The sequence below is a fragment of the Hypomesus transpacificus genome, unplaced genomic scaffold (assembly GCF_021917145.1).
Source record: "Hypomesus transpacificus isolate Combined female unplaced genomic scaffold, fHypTra1 scaffold_431, whole genome shotgun sequence".
Taxonomy (NCBI): Eukaryota; Metazoa; Chordata; class Actinopteri; order Osmeriformes; family Osmeridae; genus Hypomesus; species Hypomesus transpacificus.
In genome coordinates, this window is record NW_025813948.1 from 3,367 (window position 1) to 27,782 (window position 24,416).

Genomic DNA, 24,416 nt, shown 5'->3' on the forward strand with positions numbered 1-24,416 from the left:
ATAAATTGAGTAAATCATTTGGTGGCCTGTCGTATTCAGCCCACATGACTTCTGTGGTGGAACAAAGTGTTATCCTCCTCCTGTAGTCTCTCTGCGATCCAAACTTAAGGGGAAAAACGTCCTCTCACTTTGCAAATGTGACCATATTAAACAGAGACCATTTGACAGTTTTGTTTCTTATTTCATTTAGCAAAACTATTCATAATACTTACATTTTCGCTTTATGCCCTGTGTGCCAATGACATCACCATGAGATCATCTTGCTGAAAAGTAGTTTCCCGGGCATAGACACAATACTAGCCAAGACAATGCCTTCTCTGCTTGTACATTAAAGAGTTATGGTATACTAAATAGTATACAAGAAGAACATAATTGTTTATAATGTTTTGTAATATATACTGTATAGTTTTAGACAAGAAAAATAACGGCTACGCGAGTAGAACAACTGGGACAGCAAGGGTGCGCAACTTGTGACGACATAGCCTCTCAAACCCCTCCCTCTGTCTGTAAAGAGTCTCGTTTGAAGATCGCAGACGTGCGGGCGCTTCTCTGTGACAGGCGGGAAGAACATTTGGGAAATATTAAGACAGGATAAGACTATAAGTACGGTCATGATAACGGGTAGATTTAAGAAAACTTAAAGGACTTTCACTCGTGTTGCCCTCTGCCAGGCTTACACACCGGTTGAAGAAGACTTTAGCAAGTAAGGACACACTATAGTTAGTGTCTACCATGACCTGTCATTTCAAGCTTACGTTTTTTTGTAATTTTGTCCTTCTTTTAAAACATCATCATTTTGATAGGTGGGCGCACAATCCCATACGTAGTTGACGTATCGGTGTTTGTGACGATAACCACTTTGTTGTTGAGATTTTTTTTTTTACTGAGTTACAATAGGCTATTAAAGTCAGTATTGATTCTCTACGACTAGTTTCTGTCTATAAACATAGACAACACAGTGAAAAGGTGTTGATGAAATAAGCGAACATAGCATTCTACATGTACGAACGGATCTCCGCATCTCCGGATCTCTTCTATCTGGAGGAATCGTTATTAACGTCTTATTCGTGTAATTTAGGGAGGAGTTGGTTTGGAGCTTTGGGAAAGTCGCGCACTCGGTTGAGCGTTTGGGGCTCGTGCTATAGCATGGCTGGGGCTGGGGGACGTGGATCGCAGAATATCCCTGAAACAGACCGTGGGGCGAATCAAGTCACATGTCACCTGTATATCGTAAGCCCTTTTGGATCAAGGCTTCATCCATGTGACCTTTAAGCCCCCAGCAGTTTGATAACATCCTGATAAATAGATGCTAGGGCGCTATAACATTGAATAATACATCACCAGTTGTTATTGTAGATCCTCGGGTCACATACGCATTTGCCTTCTGGGATGCACTGTTTTGATGCAGTATCCATGAATTACTGAGTATGACTTTCTGCAGGTTTGAACTAGGGCAGGGGTCTCCATCACAGATCACTGGACATAAGGCACTCTCCTCCTCCTCTTCCTCCTCCTCCTCTTCCTCCGTGAGATTCATCCCAACCTACAGAGACAATGCTCTCTCACCCATGACAACAATGTGAGTATTGCACTGCATTATGGAATAATCCAAACAGCATTTGAAAAGTGTCAACTTGAATTGGTATCAGGTGATTGTTTATCTGGTTGTTATATAAATCCTCAGCTATCATGTGTATTGCGATTGCATTCAACTTGATAGATGATATGGAAATGTTATGTTACAGTGACTGGTATGAATATCTTTCCATTTCTAACGTCATTTGGAATAATAATTGGAACCCAATGTGAATGGAATGTGTGTTAAATAATACATCGCATCCCTTACGATTGTTATTATTTTAGTATGCTGCTGTTTTGCATCCACACTTTGTAGGTGGAGGATGTTTTGTGGTGCAGTATGTCTGGGTGATTCAGTCACCTTTAGAATGGACCACTTACGTACTCAGTTTGTTGCCTGTGCTCTGACGAAGACAGTGGCATTATTACCTAGCCTCCCACTTTCAAACGCTCCACCATTCTGCTGTGGAACAAGGTTCCATCACTGGGTTATTCATCTGTCCCTCCTCATTGATTTGAACTCTCTCTCTCTCTCTCTCTCTCTCTCCCTCTCTCCCTCTCTCTCTCTCCCTCCCTCCCTCCCTCCCTCCCTCCCTCCCTCCCTCCCTCCCTCCCTCCCTCCCTCCCTCCCTCCCTCCCTCCCTGTAGGATCCAGTCTGCAATGCTGACATTCCTGGTGCATACACTCCTCATCATCTCCCATGGTAAGTTCTAAACGGACCTACTGTCCCCCTGGGCACCCTGTTTGCAGTGAGACAACTCGATTCGATTCCCAGCTGTCATTTTAAACTAAGCTTTCCTTCAGCCTATAAAGAAAAACAACGTTTCCAATAGCACCTGTGGAATTCTAGTTGAGCAGCAGCTCAAAATTGTCCAATGACCCCTGACCCCTGTCTGGCATTGCCAGGTCCTTATTCCAGTGTCTTCAGGTGTCTTAGAGTATGGAGTCTGATGGTGTGTGAGGCTTTGTGATCATGAACCTCAGCTCTCTGTCTGTGGAGGTGGTTAGTCATGAACACCCCTCATACCAGTCGATATCACCCCACATGGAAACACAGAAAGATATTTCCCCAATGCACCGTAGCTGTCCTCATGAGATGGATGACTCGTGTGTGTGCGTGTGCGTGTGTGTGCGTGTGTGTGTGAGCGGAATGTGTGAAACGCTTTTCTACCCATGTTTTTTCTCTCCTTGGGAGGTTAGCGTACACAACACCCACACAGTGACTAAAGTGTACACTATGCCCTGCACCCTATGTATTTCTAGTATTATGTACTTCAAACACAATGTCTCTTGCAAAAAAGTCAAAATCACCCAAATTCAATGATTAAAATCAAATGTCCACACTACCTTTGGCCTTTGTTCGTAACGCATCCTTAAACCAAGCCCTAACTACCTCATGGTAGTCTTTTACATGAAGTGTCAGATGTTCTTACTGATTTGCGTGCTAACCTCATGTGTCTGGTCCAGGGGTCGTGTGTATGGAGCCAGAGAGACAACCACCTCCAGAGGAAGCAGACCTCCCAAGGCAGTCCCATCTCTGCTGTGACACACTGCCCCCCCACCCCCAGCCCACCCAGCCTGGGAGGTCCAGGGGGGACCTGTCTGACTCAGGGAACCCCCACAGCCCCTGCATCTACTCCACCAGCACAGCGTCTCCTCGACCCCCCACAGAGAGTCAAGGTAACCCCCCTCCCCCCAATGAAGAGGTGGGGGTAGAGGGGGGGGGGGGAAGCTCTGTCTGCATGGCGTAGACTGCTGCTGCTAACACAACAACATTGGGGGGTCAGATGGCTGAGCGGGTAGGGAGTCGGACTATTAATCAGAAGGTTGTTGGTTCGATTCCCGGCCGTGCTAAATGACGTTGTGTCCTTGGGCAAGGCACTTTACCCTACTTGCCTTGGGGAGAATGTCCCTATACTTACTGTAAGTCGCTCTGGTAAAAGCGTCTGCTAAATGACTAAATGTAAATGTAAACAAGAGAAAAGAAAAGCAGAAAGGATCAAAAAGCTGCGGGGGGGGGGGGGGATTTCGACTTCAGATCGATAGCGAGGCGGCGTAGCGCATGCTAATGGCTGGTCATTAGGCCGGCTCATGGCACAGGCCCAGCCCATGCCAAGGCAGCGATCATTATATCCAGGTTACGGTGTCTGCTGGCCCCCGTCTGATTGGTCCTTGGCGTTGGGCTGAGAGAGGTGGGACTCACAGGCCTTACAGATGGAGGGACAAGTCACAGAAAACAGTGGAACTGTGTGAAAAACCTAATTTTCTGTTTCTTGATCATAATAAAGTACTATTTGGCCTTATAAGGGCAGTACTAGGGGAACCTGAAGAGTGTCTTAATGACTGCCTCAATGTTTTGTTTTGCTAGCTTGTGATTATGTGAATGCTAACACGCTAATTACATTTATTTCCAGTCTCTTTGGATATCCAGTGCGTAATTGATGCAAGCGGGGAGAAAGTAATTTGCCGACTCAAACCTCACAAAGGATCGTCAAACTCCACTGTCGGGCTCACAGCAGTTACCTTGCGGCGTTTGGCGTGAGTATCAGATTCAGTCTGCTGGTGAGGAACCAGCTTTACCCATTCAGCTGGTTTCATCTTCCCAGCATTTGCTTTAAGACGTGCTTTGGTTGTGAAGAGCGCAGGTTGGCTTTCGATCAGTGTGTGGGTGTTTGCGTGTGTGCTCCGACTGCCGGCCTGTTCATTTGGCACCTGGGGGTAAAGCCTACGTGAGTAACTGGGTCCACACAGCGGGGGGGGGCAGATTATTGCTAGACTGATAACACATCAACACTGGGATTACCTTCCTCCTGGATACACCAGAGAACGCTGCTCCACACAAGAACCCTTTGATAACAGAACCTGAGCTCCCAGCATGAGGAACCTCCTTCTGATGTGCACACCTCAAACAGCTGCCTTGTTTTCCTAGTGTCATGGCAACCGTAACGTAGAATGATTTAAAACTCATTGAACTGATACCACTTACTGCTTTCAAATCTAAAATGAAAGAAATGGAAGCAGGTTCCCAAAAAAATGTTTTTAAATTAACCAGGTCATGTTACTGACTAACTTTTTAGTTTGTTTTTTTGACGTGTCTTATTCTGTGTTCTTCTGTCTGTAACTATGTGTTCTTATGTTGCTGCCTGTCTTGTTCAGGTCGCCCCTTGAAAAATTGATTTTTAATCTCAATGGGACCTTCCTGGTTATATAATGTTAAATAAAAATAAAAAATAACCAGGCTTGCCGGTCCACCGTGTCACCGGGTGTCGTTTGTGCGCTTGTCTCCCTGCTAAACGACATGCTGGTGTTTTCAGACGCGGCGAGGAGAGAGAGGGCGAGCTCGTGAACGGGATGGGTGCCGTCGACGGCGCCGGAGCGTGTCCCTCTGGGTGCTCCATCGCCGTCAGCGCCGTCGTCGTGGCAACCGTGAACGTGTCCGGAGGCGTGGCCCCCCCGGTGCTGCTCTGCTCCCTTCCCGTTACCGGTAAGGACGTGACGCCAATATTTAAACTCTTGTAGCCTTCTTTGCGTTAGGGTTCGATCATTAAATATCCGTGAATTATTAATCCAAAAGTTGTTGGCAGGTGAGCTAATAGGAGATTTAGCATTAGCCAAGTGTCTTGGTGCCCTGGTACACCTAATACTGTGGCCTCTTTGATATCGCAATGCTTATCGGTTTATAGGCCAGTTAGAGGGCGAAACTGCTGATGAGTGAACAGTGTTCTCAGTTAGATGGAACATACTGTAGGTGGGCTTGCAAGCACACACGCAAGAATATATATGTTCCTCCCTCCACACACACACACACACACGATAACTAAGTGCTCTCCTTGTATCCGGATCATGGTGTGACGTGCAGGGTGAATGTGTCCTGTGCGCTGGGCAGACAGCGTGTTCAGTGAGTGTTCAGTGAATCCACTCTGCAGCCTCACGGCTCCCTGCTCCCACCTCCATACATCCGTGTTTGCAGACGCCCTGAAAACCATGGCGATGACGCCTTGTCTCGTGTGTTTGCTTAGAGACAGGTCTTTGTGAGCTCACGGCTGATTCAACGGAACATTGCACACCCCTCTTCCCATCCCACTCTCTACAGTCTCACGGTGATTAGAGTTTGATTGTATATTTCAGTCAATGGATTTCCCATTTCTTTGACATCGTTCCAGAATAATAGGCTTGCCTGAATGACCGCTTGAGTCCAGTAATGGCGTGTCCCATATGTGAAGCTCTGTTCACTGCAGGTTCCTGATGAGATAAAGAGTTGTTCATCTGTTTTCTCCTCCTCAGTCAGTCAGTGACTCTCCTCTGAAGCTTAACAACTCTCTGCTGTCTCCTTTTTATGACACGTCATTGATTGTTTTGTGTCTCTTAATAATGACACGTCTCTCTTGTGTCTTGGCTGAAATTAAACCCTGTCTCTTATCTGTGTCTTGTAATTCTGACACCTGTCTCTCTCTCTCTTTCTCTCTCTCTCTCTTTCTCTCTCTCTCTCTCTCTCTCTCTCTCTCTCTCTCTCTCTCTCTCTCTCTCTCTCTCTCTCTTTCTCCCTCTCTCTCTCTCTCTCTCTCTCTCTCAGCTGGGCTTCTAAATTACTATAAGGCCAATCACTAAAAGTAATTACAAAACACATATTACAAAAAATAAAACAGCCGGCAAAGTTTGATAATGAATAGCTGTCTCTTATCAGCCATAACTTGACAGGCTCTGTCCTGATTCATATGGGTGATTTCTGAAATATTGACAACACTGTCACGAAGGGCAGGACAATATCGATTGTCCTCCTGGAGTGATGCGCAGGGAAGTGGAGAGATAACTGGATATACTGCCAAGAGGTTATGTCATCTTGGAGAACTGGACATCCTTTTCAAATGTATTTTTAATGAAAATATTGGCTATGATATGAATCAGTGCTTTTGTCTAGAGGCCATAGCATCCACTGAACAGAAGGTGTTGACCTAATCGTGACTGTGTTTCATCCTGTGGGTTTGTTTACTGTGAGGGCAGGGCTGAATATCACGTCGGTGAGATTTGTACATGATAAAGGATGATGATGATGATGTGTGTGTGTGTATCTTGCAGGTAAACCAGACCCACCAGTGAATGTAGCACCCAGTGTGACCCCTGATGGAGACCTCCTGCTCAGTTGGAGTTCTTCACCGCTCCGCCCCGGGCCGCTCCGCCACGCCCCCAGCACCCCCCCCCGCTGCCTGGAAGGTAGATACGCTCAACATCAGCAGCAGCTGAACACACACAACGTAAACATCAACACAACGTAAACATCAACACCTCCAGGACATAAAGTAGTCTATCAGTCTGTCAGATTATGGACCTAAACACAACATTTATTCAACACTTTTTATTGCATTTAGTCATTTAGCAGATGCTGGATAATTGATGCTACATGCTTGTATCATGTATTGCTCATAACCTAATGCTTGTGCTTGTGTGTATTTGTATGTGTGTGTGTGTGTGTGTGCGGGTGTGTGTATGTATGTGTGTGTGCAGCATATAGAGGTGATCAGGGAATCCAGGGTTGCTCTGCTGGACGTGAGAGTGGAGGTCCCCTACGTGGTCCAGGTCCGCTCCCTCGCTCCGCCCCCGTCCTTGACTCCGAGCCACTGGAGCCAGCCTCACCCCGACCTGCTGGAGTGTAAGACCTTTACCCTCCTCACCTCTCCTGTGTTTGCACTGCACATGACGCAAGCCCTGCCCCCCCACCGTCCACCTGCACCATCAGCTCAGGGTGTTTGTCCTTAAACACTAGCTGTGTGCAGTAGCTGACAGGATAAGCGCTTCTTCCGTGTATTTGCGTTGTAGAGGGATTAGTGTGATGGGAGCTGGTGTAACCATCTTCACCCGGACGGTTTCATCATGACAATCCTGTATTCATTAAGATGAATGAGATGGCGAGTTTTGACAGGTTTTTGTATGGCATGGGCCATTAGAATTCTTAGTGTAGGAGTCACCCCCGACATACAGGACTGAGTCATGGAGCTTCTCTTTAGGTACTGTGTTTGTACTTGCACGGAAGATCTTTTCACATTCCAGCGTCAGCATTTATTGAGATCGTACCTAAAGATAATGTAACGCTTAGTCTCTCTGAGAGTTTGGGCCCTGGAGAAGGTCCTAAGCTGGCTAACAACAGGACACGACCTGGCCTCTGTTGGGGAATTGTTTTTAAACGACAGACCGAGCTCATGATTCATCGTGGTGATTCAATCTCTGACCTCCAAAATGATCTATAGAGAATGTGCTTCAGCTAAACTATTAAAAGGGTTCACATTCATTAGCCTGAGCCACGCTTGGGGGGTTTGTCTCAGTGAGAGGAAGAACAACAAGATGAAGGTCTGCCCCTGCCCCCCCTGTCCCCCCCTGCCCCCCCTGTCCCCCCGCCCCCCTGCCCGCCCAGCACAACGCGAACACTGTGTTTGATGGTACAGAAGGACACAGCTGCAGGATAGCCTATCCTAGTTCTTAAATTAAGATATTCATGATTGTTCTTCAACCTATGTTTCATTGTACTTTGACAAGCGTAAACAGATTCATTGTGGCTTCTCTCTCTCTTGCTCTGTCTCTCCCCCCCACACACACCCACACACACGTCTTTCTCAATTCAAGGTGTTCCCACACCTGTGATGTGCTGGCTTTATCAGTCCATCATTGAATGAAAGGATTTGTTTAGCTGTCCATCCTTCCACAGGTTATTACATAACACAATGCATTTCCCTTTTGTTCAATCTTCCCCATCTGAAAGAACAATTATGTGACATTATATTGTTTCTGGTGCGTTGGTGCTAATTGGCCTTATGTCTTTCACCACGTTTTCCTCTAAATAAATCCTCACTGGCCGTAGTTGCCATGGTACCATGGTACCATGGCTCCAACAGAACGACAACACAGAATAAACAACAACACAACTCGATGAACAGCAGAGTCGTTGGCTTTTGAATCGGTTTCTAACTCTGATCGTGTCCCATGTTTGTGATGAGGCACCCTGTGTTTGGTTTCAGACGAGAGCTACTTCCCTGAGAGGATGGTGGTCCATCGTGGGGCTGAAGTGAGTGTCCGCTGCTTGTTCAACGACTCCGCCGCCAACTCCAGCACCTCCGTCTGGTTCCTGAACGGGCACCTCCTTCAGGTCCAGCCCGCGGTGGTCAGCGCCCGGGTCAGCCAGATCACCCTCCGGCCGCCTGAGGAGAGGCTGTACAGCATGCTGCAATGCTACCAGACCAGCGCCGACACGTACCAGTTTAAGATTCCCTACGCCAAGATCTACGTCCAAGGTGAGAATCGATAACGAGGCGATTAGAACCCACTCTTTTAGAACCCACTCTTTTAGAACCCACTCTTCTAGAACCCACTCTTTTAGAACCCCCTCTTTTAGAACCCAGTGTTTTAGAACCCACTCTTCTAGAACCTCCTCTTTTAGAACCCCCTCTTTTAGAACCCACTCTTTTAGAACCCACTCTTCTAGAACCCACTCTTTTAGAACCCACTCTTTTAGAACCCACTCTTCTAGAACCCACTCTTCTAGAACCTCCTCTTTTAGAACCCCCTCTTTTAGAACCCACTCTTTTAGAACCCACTCTTTTAGAACCCACTCTTCTAGAACCCAGTGTTTTAGAACCCACTCCCCGTTTGATTTTAGGGGTTGAGGTTGCGGTTGTGGTTTCAGTGTCTTGCACCCTCCTCTGCTTTAGGAGCGCTCATCGATATCCGCTGTGTGACCAACGGAGACATGGACCGCATGACCTGCAGGTGGAACAACAGCCACTGGGAGGAACCTGCCTTTTTCTCCAGGTAAACTCCACGCAGCAAACATAAAGACGGCAAGCGAAGCAGGCAGCTGCGACTGCAGGACATGACACATCGTGCCTAGCTCAGGGCTAAAGATGTCTGGTATCCATCTACACCCACGGACTCTTAGGGCGTGGCCCACCGTTTACTTCTCCCTCTCTTTCTACCATTCTTTCCTTCCTTCGTCCTTCTCCAGGTGGGAAGCTGTGACCTGTGACATCATGGAGGAGGAAGGAGAGGAGGAGGCTCGGAGCATGGAAGGGGGAAGTGAGGTCAACGGGACAAAGTGTCAAACCGTGAAGGAGGAGGGGGAGGAGAGGAGCTGTACCCTGCGGCTGCTCAGATACACCTTCTGCTACAAGCTGTGGCTGCAGATCCAGTCAGACGACGGCCCCGTGAGGTCACATCCTGTCTACGTCACGCCCAATGAAAATGGTGGGTCGTCCGTACTCGTCATCATCTCTTGTCTCTGACGGGAGAAATCTTGTGAAAATGGTTTCCCTGTTGTGCCTCTGACCCATGTCCTCTCCCTCCACCTCCCTCTACCTCCCTCCACCCCCCTCCCTCCATCTGTAGTGAAGCCCAGGCCTCCGTCGCAGGTGGAGGCGGATGTCTTGCCCAGCAGGGTGCTGAAGCTGCTCTGGCTGTTTCCCAAACTGCCCCCGGGCGACTTCCAGTCCCAGGTCCGCTACCGCCCCGCCACTGGCCGCCAATGGCAGGTGAGCAGCAGAGGCCACACCCCCCAGCTGCAGGGGGCGGAGTTTCATGAGACATTTGGAAAATGGCCAATCTGCCCACCCCCCCGCCAATGCAGGAAAGCTGTCCCAGCTAGGAAAACAAGCCTACGCCCCGGTCCAGATTAAAGAGCAAGAGATGTAGCTCCAAATCCAATCTCCTGTGTAGCCTTGCTTGTAGAAAATAAATAATATTTAACCTCCCCCCTCAGTCTGAGAGCTCGATCCAATCACATCCTCTATTTCTGTTTTGAGCTGTTTCGTGTTAGCATTCAGCGAAAATCTAAATCTAAATTGTCTGTGGTTATTATGGGATGTCTGAGTCAGTGTCGGTGCGCTTGCAGGAAGTGGGGCCTGTGAGTGAGGCAGGGGTGGAGGTCCGGGTGTCTGACGTCTGCGGGGTGTACCAGGTCCAGGTCCGCTGCAGGCCCACCATCGGGACCGGCTACTGGAGTGACTGGAGCAAGACGGTCGACTCCAAAACTCTCAACCGCAGTGGTAAAGTATGACTCCATTAACAGACTGTAATAGATTAATGTTCGTTTCAAATGTATCTCGACTTGCGGTATCTTTTTTAATTGGTGATCTACCGGCCACCACATTTTTGAGTTTTCGGGCTCCACCAATAGGCTAACAGTGTCTGAGAAGTTGTCATGCGCTTTGATAAACCGTAAAGAACAATCGCATGCCAGGGTCATGATGAGACGCTAGATTAGCATTCATGAGGTGCTTTGCATTGACTATTTATGGGTTCAAAATGGGCGTGTTCAGGGCGGGGTATACTGCTGATTCACGTACGCACACTTGTGGGTAATCTGTGATTTATAAAGGGAACATTGTGTACAGGTGTGCGTGCGCGCGGTTTTATAAATCTGAATTTTTGTGTGCGTATTCCATTTTAAGCTTTTGGGCGTACGTACACTTTTAGTAAGAATCCTACGCACACTTTGATAAATGAGAGCCCTGGTCTTTCCTCTCAGCTCCCCTGCAGGGTCCAGACTTCTGGAGGATTCTGGAAGAGGACCTGAACAAGACCTACGTCACCCTGCTCTTCAAGGTACACCCAGGGCTGACGCAGGCACCTTCGCTGCCCTAGGCAAGATGTTTCAACAGCCCCCCTCCCCCCACCTACTCGTTGGTACCACGTCGCATAAAATCATCCAGTAAACTAAGGATGCAGCCATCTTTCCTCTCCGTGCATATGCATTGAGACCTATGAGAACTCCAGACGATAGAAACAGCTCTTAAAGGACGTCTGTTATACTGAGAGTGACAAACATTTTCCTTTGTTTTTCGCAGCATGTCTCTGCGCTGGAGCCGTCCTACTGTGTAGAGGGTCTTGTAGTACAGCACCAGGCCTCTGGGAGCGCTGTGCTCAGGGAGCCCATAGCCCTGGTTCCTTCCCATAGGTTTGAATGGAGGGAGGAGGTTCACACAGTGACGGTGGAGGCCCAGAATCGCTTGGGGTCTTCACGTCACAACATCAACATGACCTTGGACCGACGCGTCAAACGTGAGTCGAACTGGAGAGATATTTGTTGAAGGTGGCGTCATTGAGATGTAAGAGGGTCAGATGGCTGAGCGGTTAGGGAATCGGGCTATTAATCAGAAGGTTGCCGGTTTGATTTCCCCGGCTGTGCAAAATGACGTTGTGTCCTTGGGCAAGGCACTTCAGCCTACTTGCCTCAGGGGGAATGTCCCTGTACTTACTGTAAGTCGCTCTGGATAAGAGCGTCTGCTAAATGACTAAATGTATGAGGGTGAGAGCATGTTCTTGCCTGTTAAAAGCCACGTGACCACGTCACGCCAGCAGCTTTAGCATGTTTTACGATAAAAAGCCCTGATTGACTTTGAAAGAGATGGTTTCTAATGGACCTCAGAAATAAAGCGCTCTGGGTCGTTGTTGTTCAGGATGAGAACATTTCTGTCGCTCTGGTTTGTGCACACACCCAGAGTCTGAACCCTGTCCTCCTCTGTGTGTGCAGGTCCGTGCTTGCGCTGGTTCAGGGCGTCCCTGGTGAACAGTAGCTGTGTGGGGCTCTCTTGGGGCCTGCTGCCTGGTAGCTCCGCCCCCTGGTCCCTGGTGGTGCAGTGGAGGATGGGGCCCCAGCACGGCCACGGCCTGGCCTCCGAGAGCAGTCTGAAGTGGGCCAGGGTGCCGTTCACCGACCGCGTCTTCTACCTGCACGGTACGCACCCCAGACCTGAAGCTTCGTCTCTCTCAGGAGTGGGTTGGCGCCCTCTAGTGGTGGAACTCTTATACGTCTTCTTTGACTCACCCCAGGTGAATTCTACGGCTCTGAAGAGTACGAGTTCATCTTGTACCCCATATTTGTGGACAGAGAAGGAGAGCCGATGCACGCTAAAGGTAAGATTTACCACCAGAGGAGCACAAGCAATCTATAATGCCTCCATAATGAAACATATTAAAATATTAGTATTTTATATTGCTGTTGTCAATGTTCTGTCCTCCCAGACACTAGAGGGCCCCCTGCAGACTACATGCTCCTGTTTATGATCACCTTCCTTGCTATCGTCCTCTTCGTCACTCTCGTCATGTCCCAGAACCAGTAAGAAGTCCTCTCTGTGTGATTCTGTCCAGCTCTAGGCCTCACATCTTTCTTGATTCCCACAAAGTGCCGTTCACCTTTGACCTCTGACCTCGGTCTTGTTCCCAGCATGAAGAAGCTGCTGTGGAGGGAGGTTCCTAACCCCACCCACTGCTCCTGGGCCCAGGGCCAGGACTTTCGGAAGGTAATGACACGTTTTTATCACCAAACAAGCACACACACTGGTTTTAATCCGGTTGGAGATATAATTATTCTACTCTCTATCTTTCTCTCCCTTTCCCTGTCTCCCTCTCCCTGTCCCTCTCCCTGTCTCTCCCTCTGTCCCTGTCACTCCCCCTATCTCTCTCTCTCCCTCTCTCTCTCTCCCTCTCTCTGTTTCTCTCCCTCTCTCCCTGTCTCTCTCCCTCCCTCTCTCTCTCTCTCTCCCTCCCTCTCTCCCTCCCTCCCTCCCTCTCTCTCTCTCTCTCTCTCTCTCTCTCTCTCTCTCTCTCTCTCTCTCTCTCTCCTCTCTCTCTCTCTCTCTCTCTCTCTCTCTCTCTCTCTCTCTCTCTCTCTCTCTCTCTCTCTCTCTCTCTCTCCCTCTCTCTCTCTCCCTGTCTCTGTCTCTCTCCCTGTCTCTCTCTCTCTCCCTGTCTCTCTCTCTCTTTCTCTCCAGGCGGACACCATTGCCCACCTGTTCAGACCCCCAGAGGGTCTCCCCGCCTGGCCTCTCCTCCTGGTGTCCGAGACGATCTCTGAGGTGGTCATCATGGAGAAGACCAGCCCTCCCCACCCCGGCCCTCTCCCCCGCTCCAGGCCCCGTCCCTGGGCAGGACCCCCCCAGAGGCCACCCGGACCCAGCCCCCTCCTCCAGCCCCAGCCAGGGGTTTGGGTCTGGGCTCTCCAGGACGTCGGAGAGCTCGGCCCAGTCGTCCGTCACCTACGCCACCGTTCTCCTCTCTGACAAGCCACGCCTCCTCCACGCGCAGGACGGGGGCAGCAGTTCCAGCGACGAGGGCAACTTCTCCGCCAACAACTCGGACATCTCGGGGTCCTACCCCGGGGGGCTGTGGGACCTGGACCCTCTGCGGACAGGGGGGCCCGACCCTCGGCGCTCCTGCTCCTTCAACTCCGTGGAGGAGTTCTCCGAAGCGTCGGAGCAGGAGGACGAGGTGTTGGGGGGGGGAAAGGGAGGGGAAGGGCCTGTACTATCTAGGGATGGGCTCTCTGCAAAGGGAAGAAGGTGAGGAGGAGGAGGAGGAGGAGGAAGGGAGGGTGGAGGAAAGGAAAACGATGCTTCTCCAAGATGTGGGTGTGGAAAGGGAGGCGTCGTGGGTCGAGTCCAACTCTCTGCTTGGGCGGGGTGGCCCCAGGTTCGAGTCCAGCGAGGGGGGGTCAGGTGACAAGGCAGGAGGTGTCGCACTCTACCTGCCTCAGTTTAGAACTGCACCCAGCATGCTTCACACAGAGGAAACCCCAGACAGCGCCCCCCAGCTGTGAGATGTGGGACTTGCTCCGGATGCTGCGGCTCAGTTTGTCAGGCCAGAATGGAAACAGAGAAGGATGTCATAGTCTCTTCATGTCTGCACACATCTCTGTCAACAACATGGATGAACTGTATATCCATGGACTGTCGTGCCTAAAGAATAAGTGCTTTCAGTCTAAAACGTCAGCTGTTATCTGTGTTCGGGGTCGGAAACGTTTCATCAAGTGCTGCTCTACCTTCAGAAAACAGAGGAAGGGATTCCAGAGGAAGGATAAAGAAGAGGGAGGAAATCTCACCTTCTCATCTTTCCTGGCAAGGTTTAGGTTCAATTTCCACTGGCTGCTATGTTCTCACCAGATTGGACAAGCATTACTGGGAATTCACTTCAGATGCAGATGCGAGTGGCTCTCAAGCTCCAACTCTACTGTGTCAGAGTGGCTGGTCTGTTGTGGAAATATGACTTCAGGAGTGTTGCTTTTGAGACTGACGTCTCAATGAATGTCTCTCTTTGCTGTCGTATACTGTAACTACTGTATTTGAATGTTTGTTACAAAGTGCTATAAACAAGACATCTATTTTCACCATGCGTAATTTTCTATTGAAAGCTGTTGAAAGTCGTTGCAGGTTAGGACAAAAGAATGTACGCCATTTGCATCCAATGAAAAAAGAAAACGATATAAAGTGTAGGTGCAGTACAATGCGCTTTCAGAATATTTTTGTGGTCAAAATAAAATATTTATTGCCAGTGGCATTGGATTATTGAGCGGTGAATGTTGTGAATGTGTGTGTGTGACAGTGAGACCCTGAACTGTTGGCGATGAGCGTTATTTATAATATTTGACTACATGTTAGTTATTTATTCTCCTCCACAAAGACACAAAATATTCTTAACAGCCTGCTGTTTTATGGAGATAAACGTAAATCAATTATGCTGCCTTAAAATTACAACTGGTGGGTTTCAACACTCATTGCTGATTTAAACAAACGTCGGACATGTTGCCTATGCAGTGGCGATTCGTTAGAGCAGCCCTGCCCCACCTTTTCAAGTGTGGAAATATTAATACGCATGCTCAGAATGTTAACGTGATCAATGTAGATTTGGGATGCCAAGTGGGGCTGACCACTATGGGGCTGGCAGCCGGTAGCCCCACTACAGCGTCATTTTGTATTTCAGACCTGATTGGCTGTCTGTCTGTGTGGCGCCAACATTAGTAGACAAGAAGCGGCTTACTGTAAGTCGCTCTGAATAAGAGCGTCTGCTAAATGACTACATGTAAATGTAAGAGCGAGGAGGGTAGATTGTCTTAGCTAGCTTGTTAGCTTCACAAACGCCAGATAACTTGAGAAAATGAATAAAGTGGATTACATACTCGAGCACCGGTTATATACCCTTGCCCATCAGCCACGGGATATTGTCATCACTCAAACTGCTGGTAAAAATAACCGCAGGTTTAACGTGGAGTGGTTTTTGAAGAAAAAGTGGCTAACGGTTAGCATACAAAATAAGGCACCTTTCTTTCTCTTCAAGTGAACCCTCAGCCTTGGTGAGTGAAAGCATATCTTATCATCCTGCCTTTGTGGTGCTGGTCTGTGCATTGGTCATATTTTTGTGCTGGATCGATAGATATGGTGACGAGTGTCAGTCTGTCCATGCTTATCTATTAAGGTTGCTGTCATAGAGACGCATAGTTGTGCGTGTGTGATTTGGTCATGTTTGATTCTGTTGCCATGGGATAAAACGTTTCTGCAAACTGAAAACGAAATGGCAATTATGGCCCAAAATTCAAGTAATTTTTTTTAATGTTTTAATTATATATATATATATATATATATATTTGAGAAACGTTTAATTACTAACTAGAAAACCGCAAGTTTTTCATGCTATCTGCACACGTCAATTTCCTGTTCTAGTAGTGCAGTTACACATAGCCACCAGGAGATGGTAATCTTTATCAATCATACTCGGTACTCGTTTGGTAGGTGGGGATTTCAGCCATGTACTAGAAAAAAAAGAAAAATCTAAACTCTTTAAAAAAAAATACCCCCCCCAAAAATGTTGTACCTTTCCAAGCTTATTCCAAAGCTTTTTTCAGATGTTTTTTAACCTTTCGAGAAAAGAAATTCGAACCATCTTTTTTCCACACCTTTTTTTAAAATCTTTTTATTAATATTTTTACGCCATGAAAGTTTGCACAGACAAGGAATTTACTTTGACAGAAAGGTGCATACATTAAACATATAGGAATCATATATGGGAGTCACATGGCTGAGCGGTGAGGGAGTCGGGCTAGAAATCAGAAGATTGCCGGATCGATTCCCCGCCGTGCAACATGATGTTGTGTCCTTGGGCAAGGCACTTCACCTTACTTGCCTCGGGGGGAATGTCCCTGTAATTACTGTAAGTCGCTCTGGATAAAAGTGTCTGCTAAATGACTAAATGTAAAACGTATATATTCTTAAATGTCTGGTTTGAATGTTGACCAGATCGATTGAGCTGAAAATGACCACACAGGATGACTGTGGCACCCAGGGAGAATGCTGAGGACTGCATAAAGGAACAAAGGAAAATGGTGTCTTTTTTAAAACATGTTTCATTAAAAAAAAGTTATTACGGGATGTGGAAACGGGGGAAGAGAGAAGGGGGCTTGGGTGGAGGGGTGTGACGAGAACATCAAAAGGAATGAGGGCGAGAGGGATAATCACAATCATCGAGACACGGATCTGACGGAGGGAGATCAAGTGGGATTACAGATGGAGAGATGGAGAGACACGAGAGCCAGAGAGGAGGGATTGTGGCACATGCATTCTTAACGAGCGACCAACACAATTCGTCACTGACAACCCTGTCATTTCTGCCCCGGCCTATGGCAGTCGACCCCCTATGGAGCCATGAAGTCAAATCTATGAACCTCTTTTGAAAGAGCACAGTAGGTTCTATTTTAAACCAGGTGATGTTTAGCTTCTGTGGGGAACAGCTGTTCTTAGAATTCAATCTTCCTTCATACCTCACAAACACCCCCCCCCACACACACACACACACACACACACAGGACCAAGTATGAGTGCTCTATCAGAGAAGAGACCATTATTCTTAATAATTCATATTTGAAAAGGGACGATGAAAACAGAAGTTCCACTGAATAAAATAGAGTTTTCTGTGTATTCTTGTCTCATAACTTCAGGGGCCAGTTGTACTGTTAGAGGGGGGCAATTGTACTGTTAGAGGGGGGTAGTTGTACTATTAAAGGGGGCAGTTGTGCTGTTAGAGGGGGGTAGTTACATTAAACACTATTGTTGTCATAGGCCTGTAGTTTTCTTCACTGCCTTGCAGGTATTGAGGTAAAATACCACGTTTGTAATTATTCAGACTACATTAAGGAATAATGAATATCATCCGCAATACAACATTGACTTGTTTTATTTATCACAATTTCCACATTTATCCTGTAGCAACATTGCCAGTTTACAAACACATCAGGTGTAGGAGGTGAAAGGTGATGTTTAGGGAAAAGAATGGTTGTACCAGTTACACCCACGACAACAGCAGCATACCGTACCACAGCACAGAACACTGTGCACTATATAGGCAACATTTACATTTAGTCATTTGGCAGACGCTCTTATCCAGAGCGACTTACAGTAAGTACAGGGACACACACAATGTCATTTGGCCCAGCAGGGAATCGATCCAGCAACCTTCTGATTACTCACTTCCGACTCCCTCACCGCTCAGCCATCTGACTCATCTGACCCAACATATGTACATGTTAATTATCCCTTACTCTAAAACAACTTATAGAATTAAGTGTCTTTGCTGTTGGCTGCCGAAAGGATTGAGCTGTGCATCGGATTCTGAGAACCGCAGACATGGGTCAAGTTTGTTTCTTGGCCGGGCAGTGCGGCTAATCCTTCCCCTAAACTAGAGGACCTGCAACGTTGATGAGCACGAACATGGATTGTATAAAAAAAAAACGCGCCAGAGATGTCCTCATCATTTCGAGTGGGGCCTACGCAGATTTACTGCGGCACTAAAGAGTCAGGGAGTGAAACCATATTTCAATGGAACCTGGCTCCCACGCTCAGTCACGCCTCTCCCTCTCACACATCCCTCCATGTGTGCGTGCGTGCCTGCTCCGAATGAGCAGAGCTCGTTTCTGAACACGGTAGAAGAATTGGCAGCCTGCCAACTTCATTAAAGGCAGGGTATAAATAATGTTGTTGAGAAGCACTTTTTTTCCGCACATTTGCTTAAATTAACCGCACATCTTGATTGTAACCAAAAAATATAAATGTTTGATAGTGAAATTTGATATATAGGATATATGTGGGCGAAACAGGAGTGTAATAATCACAACCAATCATTTAGTTCGGACCTACTACTTGTCTGTCTGTCTACCTACCTCCCGGCAGTAGTCATGTGTTTTGGGGGAGGGGCTTTGAAGGGAGGGGGTGGGGTGTATAGTTTTGAACCCTTTAAAACTTCTAAAAACAGGTGCCTACCCTGTCTTTAAAGCAAACACGAGGCCTAGCATTGTTGCAGTCAGAGTGACTCATCCAGCCAAGAGGAGGAGTTGGACGGATAGCCAGCTGTGGCCGCTGAAATGGCCCAGTAATTACATCAAGTCACATTGAGTAACAGGGGAGAAAGAGGGAGAGAGAAAGAGGGAAGGAGGGAGGGAGGGAGGGAAAGAGGGAGGACAAGAGCTGGCTGAACAAGACGACCCCTGGGGGACGCAAATATGGAAATACTGACAGAGACAAAGGTGGTGTGTGTGTGTGTGTGAGAGAGAGAGAATGCCTGTATGTGTGTGTGTGTGTGTGTGAGAGAGAGAGAGAGAGAATGCCTGTGTGTGTGTGTGTGTGTGTGTGTGTGTGTGTGCATATAGTACAGACGGAGAAGGAAGCCATCCCGACTGTCTGGCAATTCATAGTAGAATCAATCTAAAACCTTCTTCTCACCACCTCTGCTCCTGACTGACAAGAACCAACCGTCTCAGTACAGTGAGAGAGTGAGAGAGTGAGAGAGTGCGTAATGATTATTTAGGTCCCCGGGGACCGACCACTGGTACTGTACATGTGAGAAGAGGGTGTGAAAAACATGAGTGTGGGAAGGATGTATGTATGAGGAGATGAACCGCAGCGTGAGCAGGCCGGTCAGTCAGACCCCCTCCTCCTCCTGCTGTCTCGCCCCTCGCTGAACTCTGGTGGGATGCAGGAGCAGTCTCTGTTTCCCTCCTCAGTCAGTCACAGCTGACCCCTGGGACCCAGCCTTCAGCACTGACAACCTGTCAGCATCTTCAGTCGGGTCAGACTCACTGTCACTGTCACTGCTTCTGTTTTCGCTGGTTGGTCGTCAGCCCCCTGCGTCGACCTGGGGAGACCCCACAGGGTGTCACTGAGCCAGCAGGTCAATCAGACTGCCCTGTCTCCTGGTGTGTCTGGGATGACGGGGCAATGGAGGGTTCGTTCATTTCTACTTCCTGTGCTCCCCCCCTCCCCCTCCTGCTCCCCCGAGACTTAACTTGCTTCCTTCCACTTCCTTCTTCATCACCATGACAATGCTCATTCAGGAAATCAATGCGAAAGCTGCCCTGAGATGTGTGGATTAGATCCATCTGCTTTGTCATATTTATTTGTATTTAATCCACACAAGCACGGTATCATCTATGGTGAATCCAAAGAAGATCCATTTCAAAAACCACATTCCGCCAACTTGACATTGAAGATTCCGTTGTGATTCCTTCTTCCAACTGATACTGGTACAAGTAATCACGTGAATATGTTATCCTCCATTAAACCAAGTTTGTTTACCAAGTTTGGTTCCTCCCTAGCCTGACGTTGTCATACTCATAATTTTTGTCAGAATATGAGTCTGATAACTCTCCGTTGGGCTGTGACTATGGGGCGTGTTTCAACCGAACTCGTAAAACAAATGCCTCTTCGCTCAATTGGATAGACCTACAACCAATCAGAGCAATGTAATATGTTGTTTGTTGAAAACGAAGGCAACCCAAGCGCTCTTTCGTGACGTTGTTGATTATGTTACTGTTGATCATCTGTCCATCATCGTATAAAGCCCGCCCTGGCAATTTCATTGGTCCGCCCAGCTCCTGGTTTTATATCGTTTGTCCCCAATACAAGCCCCTCCAGATTGTTTTGTGGTCGGGGCTAAGTTGGGCTGGAAGCCAGGCTAGTTCCTCCCCAGTTGAGTATTTCATTAGTGACCAGCTAATCTCAGCTGACCAGCTGGTGAGTCATGGTTGTTGAGTTGGGCATACACACCACGGACACCTCGTACCTACTGTCAGCCTGCATGAAGATATTCAACCTAACAATTTGGGACGCTCAGTTGTGGAATCTCAATTAGTGTCAGCGCAGCTATGTTATGTTGTACAGACTCCTTCATCCAGCCTTAGAGATTGAGAGACAGGGAAAGAGAGAGAGAGCGCTGGAGGGAGGGTGAGAGAGAGAGGACGATGGAGGGAGGGTGAGAGAGAGAGAGAGGGAGAGGGCGCTGGAGGGAGGGTGAGAGAGGGAAGGAAAGAGAGCGATGGAGGGAGGGTGAGGGAGAGTAAGATAGGGATGGGGGGCGTGAAGTCTCTAAACCACTGAGGAATCTTAGCGGACTGAGCTCCAGAAATAGACGTTTTTAATCAAATCTGAGTCCATCAGATAACAACAGATAAAGATCTGACACTTCTAGATGTGGCTCAACACTGAGAATTATTAAAAAGTTAGTCAAACCATGTTTTTTTAATTTTGTATTATACATTCCTTTAAAACTCCAGTTGATCAGACGTATAAAAGACAAAGAGAGCTTGAGAGGACATCGCTGATGGCCCTCTTGGCTGTTCTTCACGAGATCACAGAACCTTCCGGTGTCTCTGAGAAGTTTTGGTTGAGATGACAAGCAGGGGCAACACTAAGCATTTCGGGGCCCCGTGAAGAGATAGCGTGAAAGCGACACACCACACGGTGTTCCCATTGCAGAAGAGAAAGAATAAGAGAGAGATGGAGAGATAGAAAGAGAATGTCTGTGTTGGTTGTGGAATGGGGTGCATGTCTTCACTGACAGTACTATTTTCAGACTTTGCCTATTTCCGTGTGGAGGAGGAATTGTATAATACATCATGTGTTGGTGTGTGCATTTATGACGTGTGTGTGTGTGTGCAAACGTAAGGAAATGCTGTTTGTTGTGGTGGGTCTAGGGAGCCTTGTGCCAGAACTATAATTAGTCAACATGACATACGATGGTTGATTCGCTAACCATTCAAACAAAGAGAATCTGGGACTAACACAACAATCCCTCCATTCATCCATCCATTCATCCATCCATCCATGGCATTGGCTGGACATGGCACACATCTGTCCACAGTAGAGTATGCTCTAGTGTACGTGGTCTGAGGAGGACCTGTAGAATGAAGAGAGCAATTTTCCCGCTGGGAAGGTATGGGTGATGTTGCAAAGAGCACTTTGATATGTCGCCGTATCAAGACTCCACCTTGTGCTGTAGGCTGCCGGCATTCTGATCCTACGGAGCTGACGCGTGCTGGATGAGTCATGTCTGGCCAGGCGGCTTGTCAAGCTGGGATCGTGTAGGTAGAACCTCTTAACGTGCCTCGCTAACACAAGATGAGTTACATCAGCTCTGTGTGAGGGGAGGGGGAGGGGGGGTGGGAGTTTGTGTGTGTGTGTGTGAATGTGTGTGTGTGAGTGTGTGTACGTTTGAGTGTGTGTGTGCGGTGTGGGAGTGCAGGGACACATCAAGACAGACATTAGCATACGGAGAGCCTAAGGTGAACACAGGACGTCTGAGAAATAGAGAAGCACCCGATGACTCCAGCTTGACAGGGTTCCACTGAACCTGAGCTGCCAGGCCAGAGGACGTTCATGAGTCATGTCTCCGCTCTCCCCCTTGTTCAGAGTTTCAAGGTCTGAGAGGTCTGCACTGGCATTAGCTGTTGGGTTGTGTGAGTTGGGTGAGTGGGGGGGTGTGTGTGTGTGGGGGGGGGGTTTCAGTGCACATTCATGAAATAGCATTGCTTAGCAACGGCATAAACACGGGCTGAAAGGATTGACAGTTACGATGAACACTTGCCCTTACCTGCCTTACCTTGACCGATTAAAACGGATGGCTAGCTTGTTTACCAACTAGCTGGAGGCTGCATTTACATATCGTGGGAATGTGTGAAAATCTCAGGAAAGCTAACCGTTAAGTCATTAGCATGCTATGGTGGTTTCAGCCCGGCGAGGGGAAAGCACTCAGGAGGAGAAGCAGGAGTTCTGTTAAGGTTATCAAAACTATCAGAGCACACATCGGCTTCTCAGACAGACAGATATGGTAAAGACCTATAGCAGCCGTTATGGTGTATGGATGTGTAATATAGTAGCTTGTGGGCACCATGGTAGCCAATTAAAACTCAAGCAAAGGATGTGAGAGAGAGAAGGAGGGAGAGAGAGAGGGAGAGAGAGAGAGGGAAGAGAGGGAAGAGAGGGGAGAGAGGGAGAGAGGGAAAAGCTGTATTTGCTTTGAGATGTGATGGGCAAGTGTGTGTGTAAAGCAGCCCCTCATAGACTACCAGATGGCTCTGTTTTTAAATCACGCATGGGTTACTTAAGCATTAAACAGTAAATCCCTGTTTGCTCAATACAGCCATGGGGGCCTACGCCCCCCCCCCCCCACCCCATGTCTCAGCGCCACCCTAATCATCGTTACACACACACACTCACTTACCTGCACACACAAAACACACACCTCCAGATTAACATCTCAACAAAACACATTCAAACTACTTCACTGTAGATTCGTGAGCGGCCTTATTTTATATTGACGTTCTTTGAAAAAACAAGGTATTTTCAACCCAGTCAGAACCGGCTTTCAGCAGGTGTTTATACAGGGTTCCTCCCCTGCGTTCCTTTCAAGTTCTCCAAGGACTTGTGTGAACCTATTTTGATTCCTATCAGTTCGGATATTTAAGTAGTCTGAAATGACTCCATCACCAAAGCATCCAGTATTTGCCTGATGCTCGTGATATGAATTGTTTACATGCAGTCATCTAAAAGAGGTGTTGATTGCATTAGTACAATGCTGTCACAGATAAATACCTGGACAATGGAGATGTGACTGCAAGCTGGTGAGAGAGATTGAAAGTGCGTGAGAGAGAAAGAGACAGGAAGAGAAACAGAGAGAGAGACAGGAAGAGATAAACAGAGAGAGAGACAGGATGAGATAAACAGAGAGAGAGACAGGAAGAGATAAACAGAGAAAGAGAGAGAGAGAGAGAGAGAGAGACAGGAAGAGATAAACACAGAGAGAGAGACAGGAAGAGATAAACAGAGAGAGAGACAGGAAGAGATAAAGAGAGAGAGAGACAGGAAGAGATAAACAGAGAGAGAGACAGGAAGAGATAAACAGAGAGAGAGACAGGCAGAGATATATAGAGAGAGAGGTGTATCATCATGCAGTCGTTCTTGCCTTAATGGTGTAATCATACTTTCACAGGCAAACAGCCCTGACCAATTGTAACCTCACCCAGTCTCCTGCTAGTATCCTTCTGTTCCGCCCCCCTGTGGATGACAGGAAGGGGGGGTCATCAGGTCACTACAGGAAGCCACTGTTGGGGTCCCCCTGCCCCTGTGCAAACCACCCTAAAGGCCCACTGCATTTCCAAGATGGGAGAAAGAGACGTTATGTTCTTGTTTGAGTCACTCACTGATTTATTTGTTTGGTTATTTATTCAATGATCTACGGAGAAGGAAATAAACATGGATGTTGTTGTTTTTGGTTGAGGATGAGAGCAGACAGGTTTAAAATGGCACACAGGATCACTCTGGCTGAGCGGTTAGGGAATTGGGCTACTAATCAGAATGTTGCCGGTTTGATTCCCGGCCGTGCCAAATGACGTTGTGTCCTCGGGCAAGGTACTTCACCCTACTTGCCTCGGGGGGAATGTCCCTGTACTACGTCGCTCTGGATAAAAGCGTCTGCTAAATGGATAAATGTAAAAGCACTACGAGGTCAGTTTGAACTGTTCTGCTCCAAGCCAGGAAAACGCAATCAGCTCACAGCGCAAGATTCGATCGAAAGGTTACAGATTATCGTCACATGCGGGGACAAGGGACAGGGAGTAATCCCATGTAACACATCCCAGTGACATGGATTCACATTGCCTAGCTGTTACAAATCAAAGGATTTACCATTTTCATTATGTTAATTCCAATCAGCATTGAATCAAAGTATTCACTGTTAAATTCAGTGTAAGGGCCTACTGTTT

The 24,416-nt window shown here is 47.7% G+C and overlaps 1 protein-coding gene across 1 annotated transcript; it reads left to right on the plus strand.

The window, feature by feature from the left end:
* Nucleotides 1–514: 514 nt before the first annotated feature.
* lepr (leptin receptor) lies at nt 515–14,885 on the plus strand. The gene is given in 23 exon segments (XM_047016922.1): nt 515–703; nt 1,442–1,579; nt 2,227–2,282; nt 3,047–3,259; nt 3,994–4,117; nt 4,894–5,063; nt 6,656–6,790; nt 7,082–7,143; nt 7,145–7,226; nt 8,587–8,859; nt 9,277–9,376; nt 9,570–9,808; nt 9,950–10,092; nt 10,452–10,605; nt 11,088–11,164; nt 11,407–11,620; nt 12,093–12,296; nt 12,392–12,475; nt 12,584–12,677; nt 12,786–12,861; nt 13,333–13,478; nt 13,480–13,834; nt 13,836–14,885. Coding segments are annotated over 22 exon segments (3,333 nt in total). The 5' UTR covers nt 515–703; nt 1,442–1,568; the 3' UTR covers nt 14,157–14,885.
* Nucleotides 14,886–24,416: the final 9,531 nt, after the last annotated feature.